Below are 6232 nucleotides of genomic sequence, written 5' to 3'. Positions count from 1 at the left end.
TCTCTCAGCTGAGGCTCTGATCCAGCCAAAGGCCATGTGAAGAGAGGCTACAACAATATCAGAGAGTCATATCTGAGTTCCTTTAGAAGCCCCAATCTCATTCAGCCTTAAGAGAGATATCAGTATGTTAGGAGAGCCTGCGCATGGCAGGCAGGCATGACAAGGGAATAACCTTAGGCCAAAAAAAGCCGCTGGGTTATCAGAGTCTGATCACTGGCTGCTTTCAGGCCACAAAAAGCCAGTGGGTTATCAGAGTCTGATCTCTGGATGCTTTCATTTGGCACAGGGCTGGAAAGGCTGTGTGGGCCAAGCTGCCCCTGGTGGCTGACCGGTCTCTGTGTCTGATGAAAAGAGAGAGGACATGAAGAGCTACAAAGGGGATCTGCACAGAAGAATGCCAACAGATGAGCAAGAAGGAGAAGGGTTTATGCTGGTTGGTTACTTTATGAAAGTGTGGCACCAGATACCTCTGAGAGCACTGATGGTGAGACAGAACTATAAATCACAAAGAGATACAGAAATATATGTCGCCCATCCATCCACCCCCCCCCAGTCTTCCAGTCTCTGTTTCAATCTCTCTTCTTTCACATATGTTTCTGAGCATTAGCAAGAATTTATACATCATTTAAATACCATTACCCTACACTTAGAATGGACATTTAACTAAATACTTACTCATGATCCAAACCCAAACATTTACAGTTATTGAATAAATGTCTGCTCATATAGAATAGGGTAAATCTCCACTCAGCATTTTGAGTGTTCTCCGTATATTTTGTGCCTCTCATTTTGGCTGTATGACAGCCTAAAGGTAAAGCCCCATACCATAAGTACAAAAGAAGTAGCAGCTAAAATACTCAATCCATCTAATCCTGAAGATTTATCACTTCATAAACCTTTTCCTTTGCAAGATTGACTCCCCTCACCTTTGAAGCAAGTGCTGTCCTTTTTTTTGTTTTTTTGTTACAGATTACAATTCAAGCTAAAGCAATGTGTATCGCCATTCTTCTTCTCTGCCAGCAAGGTTTATAGGGCCTGTAAAAAGGACACCGTGACACAAATGGGATATGCTACCTCTGTCACAACAAACCAGCTCACTTTGATGGCTCACACAATCTCATGACACCTACACCACAGAAAAACAAAACAACAAAATGTCACTGTTGATGTCATTTGCTTCGCTATGTTGCTGTGAACAAAAGGGGTGTGCTCACCACAAATTGTACAGAACTGTTGCTCAAACTAGGCAGGACCCCAACAGCATACAGTGTTTTATTGGATCTAAAACATCCAGGATGCAGATTAACTTTAGAATTTAGGATGAAACCCTGGGCTTTGGCACACCTTCTCCTGGTTCTAGCACAAAATTAGCACACTTCATCTTAAAGAATTATTAATTAGTATACCTCAAGTAAATCTGTGCACATTCCTGATGTTTGCCTATGGTGACAAAAGCCAGTTAAGCCAGTGGCATTTTGATGATCTAAGCAAGATCTACATCAACTGCATCATGTGTTCCAGCAAACACAGCATTTACAGCAAACGCCTCATTTTCACACCTCATCTAAGGGTGAGAGTAATGTGAGATGATTCTGGTGAAATGGCTTACAGAGAAAAGAGAAGGTGACTTTTTGGATTCAGCTGTGCAGACCCAGTAACTGCATCCATCTTCAGTGACTGTGATTCTGTGCTTTTAATTAACAGCTTCAGACTCTGCTTTGTCTTCTAAAAAGGATCACGTCTAATTGTGCTCCAAATTAAAGAACCTAATGAAAACAAGCCTAAAGCCCATTCATCACAACTAACTAGGGAGCTGAAGACCATTTAGCTTCTGTAAAAGAGTGTAGACAGAAGTAAAGAATGTGAATGACTTCTGCTATAGATGGAAGCTTTGTTTGCATCAGTAAAATACCTGTAGGCTTCTTCCTTTGAGGTAATCATTAGCAAAGGATAATTGCAGCTCATAACCAACATTTATACTGATGGTGGCAGTCTTGAAAGAAAACTTAAGAATTATCTCGCTTATCAAACATTTACTACAGTTATGACAGACCAAAGAAACAAATGTCAAGCATCAAAAAAATAACAGTAGCTTCAACCAAAGAGATACAGAAGACCACAGAGTACAGCTGCCTCGTGTTTTGATTTTAGCGAAGCATGGAGACCTAGTCTCTTCATGTGTACATGACGGTGACACATCCAGATGGAGGTTGGTTGGTGTTGCTCCTCTGGGTGTTCAATACCAGGAGGGAGTAAAGGCACAGCTGGGGGAGAAAGGGCTTATGGGGGATGGGGAGGAAAAGGTGATGTAGCACAGATAGATTTGATAGCTGTCACAATGGCACTGGTGGCTGACAGTTGGGACAGATGACTCCTGGTGGAGGGTCCAGGAGAAAGTGGTTTAAGAATGCCTGTGGAGATGACAGAGGCCTCTTTAATGGGGCCCACCAATCTGATTAGACTTTATTGTCTGTATGAAGCCCAGCCCATAATTCAGTTTGAAGAGAACAGAAGAGCCTCCGTCATTCTGGGAAAGTTCATAGTCTGCAATCTGCCGGACGGGTAACAGACAGACAAAAAATATACCCATGGTATTTATTCCACTGGGGAGGCTACTAATACTTCTTTCAATCTAGCTTGAGAAAGAATAGATCGATAGTGAATCAATACTGAGAAGCTAAAATCAATGGATTGTGGACATTTAATTAGATGTTTTAATATTTACTCTTCATCTTCCGTTTTGCATGGAAAATCAAATATCACATTCCATGAGTCAAATGTGAGAGTCACATTATTTTATAATTAACACCCATTTCCATTTAATTAGCTCTGAACTAGGTAAATGGGCAAGTGTTAGAATGGGTAAGTCAAGCAATCTTGGTGCTTTAAGAAACTTCTAGTTTATTAACAGTGTGCAAAAGAAATAATAATTTCAAATATGTAAATAATATGCCAAGGCTACATAAAGACAAACGTTAATAAACTGAAACTGACTACATGGTAACAGATAACAGAGGTTTAACCCATAGTTCCAGGAGGCAAGAACCGTAGAGACAGTAAGTCTAAGATCAAAGGTCCTGGGGCCCCACTGCCCTCCAAGGCTGTCCAGTGCACCCGATCCAACTTAAGAAGGGCTTGATAGCACTTAGCAGCATGAACAAAAAAACTTGAAAAATGTGAAAGCAGTGAGTCCATAGGAATGGATCTGACCAAACCTCCTCTGTGCATCATTCCCAAGCAAAGTTGTTCATTTGAATGTGTGATGATGCAGTATGAGGGCTATCTTACAGTGCATGAAATCATTTACCATTCAACCACAGAAAGAATATCTGATTACATGAAAACCTCTATGATCTACATTAAAGAAAAGTTATATCACACATGAAGTCAGATTTAAGAAATGAATAAAGGTAACATGAAGACACAATAAACCTGTACACTATAATCTGATCAATAAGGAAGTGCACTAGTAATGCAAAAAGTCATTTTCTACATAAGAAACATTTTAATCCCAACCGCAAAAAGATACAGTGGCAGCATTCCATGCAACATAACTCTTGAGATCTTGTGACACAGCAGTATACTGTCCATAGCAAACACATTAGACTTTCCTTAGCACTGTTAACACCTACTCTATAGACTTCCACATTATATACAAATGTAGAGTCAACCCACATTTGAACTCACAAAGGACATTTCTTAAATCCCAAGTGAACAAATCCAGTTTACAGTCCAGAGTGAATCATGCTGGAGGTGTAGTTACTCCTTTAGCTTCTCTTATTATTTGATGCCTTTAGATCTTAGTATCTGCGTCACCGTAGTCAGGTACTTTGGATCTGGATAGCTGTATCTAACAAAGAGAACACAGTGTAAGGAGTCTTATTTAGGGCAATATCTCCTTGATTTAAATGATGAGTGCATATACAATAAAGATAGGAAAACAGAGCATGCTAATAATTTTGTTTATATATGTATATATAATATATATGCTGTGTATCACAGTCCTGATGCTGGAGTACCCTGTACCACACCTTTTTCAGTAATACATGCACTAACCAGTGCAGTCTCATTCAGGGTAACCCATTCACCCTCAAAGCACAATTGCTTTGTGTAATGTGCTATATAAATAAACCTGCTTTGCTTTCATCTTTCCTTATGTCCAAGTCTGCTCCAAAGTTCCTAAGATGCTACTCAAGTCATGTTCAAGTCAAGTCCTGAATGTCAAAGCACAGAAGGTTCAGTCAAAATCTTCAAGGCCAAATAAAAGACTGTCTCTTAAGATGTCTGTCTAGTCATAGATAAGTAAGTGAAAGATCAAGTCATGTGACTTCAGTCAGACTCGAGTCCAAGTCCAGATCTTGAGTACTATATCACTGAACTAACAATGACCAGCTTTATGATCCAGATCTCTCAAGGTCTTTCCACCTAGTCCTCACCTCCCAGTTCCCCCTTTTTCAATGGTTTTTAGGGGAATATCAGTGAAGGTGACTCGTTCCTCCTCAGTGCTAGTGGTTGCCACAGTGAACAGCAACTTATGATCAAATGCCACCTGCAGCAGTTCATAGATCTTCCTCCCCTCACTGTTCTGTGGCAGATAGGCCTGTGTTCTCAGCCCATAGTACGTCTGCCCTGGATTAGGGTGATTTTCCTTTAGACATAGGAAGAAAATTATATGATACATTAGAGAGAGCATAAAGAATAAAGATAGTATTTTGCTCCAGTTGTGTGGATTTCCAATTTATATGACTTGGTCAAAAAACCCATTAATGTTCTGAACATTTCCAATTCAATGCACCATAAACAACTCTAAAAGTGGAACAAGGTAGTTTATAAGTGATAGGGGATCTCCATTTATGGGTGAGCATAGTTGTTAATGTAGCATCAGTCAATCTGCACTGCTGCCTTGTGGCTCTGCATGAGAAACAGGCAGAGCCACATTCCACAGACTGATTGAGAGCAGGAAAGAATGCAGGTAAAGAGGCCTCCAGTGAAACACAGGTGACTGAAACTATGCCATGCATGCAGGGTGCTGCAGATATTAATTCTCATAATTACATGCAAAAAGAAAGCGTGAAATGAATATCTCACCGCTTGTATTCCATCCTCAAACACAAAGTTCATCTGTATGGTGTCACATTTTGGGTATCCTTCCACACTCCTCCTCTGGACCATCACTGTCATCTGCCCATCATTGGGTTGGTTTCCGTCCACTATTCTACAGCCCCTTTTAGACTTCTTTGTTCCATTTATGCCTGCTTCAACTGAAAGAGAACTTATTTCTACAGTGCATGATACAGTATCAGCTGAAAGAGGCTGTGACACCTTTAGAGAGTACCAGAGCAGCTACCCTGTTCAGCCAGTTGTGGGGGTCCATTCCCGTTCAAATATCTGTTGCAATACACTTTGCTCTGTCCAGAACCCATCATGTGCTTTACTGACTAAAATGTACTGACGTATCTGAAGGGATGTGGTGTGCGACAGAGCTAAAACAAAAGACATAATTTAGCATTTACAGTGAACTTGAATTCAGTAACAGTTAACATTAATTTAGTAAGACTAGTAAAGACTAGTAAAACTTTCCAATTTAGATTTATTCTATCTTAATAAAACAAAACAAAACCAGTACGTACCTTACTGCTGCTAAACTGGTCACCTTAGTGCTCCACCTTTGCTAATTGCAGAACTGAGATAGTTACTTATGTCAAAGTATGACAGTATTCTATTTATAGTCATTAATTGGGGAGAGATTTTGTGAGATGTGAAAAGGTCCTGTTTCTGTTGAGATCACACAGACAACACTTGCACAATCACTTCAGGTCTGTGACAGGGCATGTGAACTGCTTTGCAACACAGTCCTCAGGGGTGTGGCATTACAATGAGAATGAACCATGTGATATTCAGTGCTATAACTTGATACCTCTGTTTGTTTCGATTCTTTGGATACAGTCCCTAAGGGAACAATATAGATTCAATCAATTTAAACATGGAGTAAAACCACTTCAAAAGCAGTGAAAATCACAAAATCAAAAAATATTTTAACATTAGCTCACCAGGAATAATTAGAGAAAGTGAATTTTGTCTACATAGTTTTATGGTTTAACATCTCTTTAATATAAATTATTATCTGATGTCGCATTTTTGTAGCGGTAATATACTAGTCTAAAGGGGTTGCACACTTATGCAGGCAATATTTGTCAGTCATTTATTCTTATAATTTTGACTTTAAAAATAA

General features: G+C 39.7%; 1 protein-coding gene across 1 annotated transcript; it reads right to left on the bottom strand.

Moving 5' to 3' along the window:
• Positions 1-2871: 2871 nt before the first annotated feature.
• dtx3la (deltex E3 ubiquitin ligase 3L a) lies at positions 2872-5909 on the bottom strand. The gene is made up of 5 exons (XM_081696566.1): positions 5631-5909; positions 5348-5483; positions 5089-5261; positions 4437-4648; positions 2872-3850 (listed from the first exon to the last, which is right to left on the bottom strand). Exons 2-5 carry the CDS (start codon positions 5424-5426, stop codon positions 3781-3783), a joined length of 534 nt encoding a protein of 177 aa, XP_081552692.1. The 5' UTR covers positions 5427-5483; positions 5631-5909; the 3' UTR covers positions 2872-3780.
• Positions 5910-6232: the final 323 nt, after the last annotated feature.

The sequence above is a fragment of the Electrophorus electricus genome, chromosome 14, assembly GCF_041902795.1.
Source record: "Electrophorus electricus isolate QZ-2024a chromosome 14, ASM4190279v1, whole genome shotgun sequence".
Classification (NCBI taxonomy): domain Eukaryota; kingdom Metazoa; phylum Chordata; class Actinopteri; order Gymnotiformes; family Gymnotidae; genus Electrophorus; species Electrophorus electricus.
The sequence above is the reverse complement of the archived record's forward strand: the minus strand, read 5'-3'. Positions and strand labels throughout refer to the sequence as shown.

Excerpts from the sequence above, each read along its gene's own strand:
- dtx3la (XM_081696566.1), bottom strand. The coding sequence starts at position 5,426 with ATGATGGGTTCTGGACAGAGCAAAGTGTATTGCAACAGATATTTGAAC. Across the intron at positions 4,649-5,088 it reads TTGAGGATGGAATACAAGCG|GAAAATCACCCTAATCCAGG; the intron begins GTGAGATATTCA and ends CTATGTCTAAAG. Across the intron at positions 3,851-4,436 it reads GAAAAAGGGGGAACTGGGAG|ATACAGCTATCCAGATCCAA; the intron begins GTGAGGACTAGG and ends TCTCTTTGTTAG.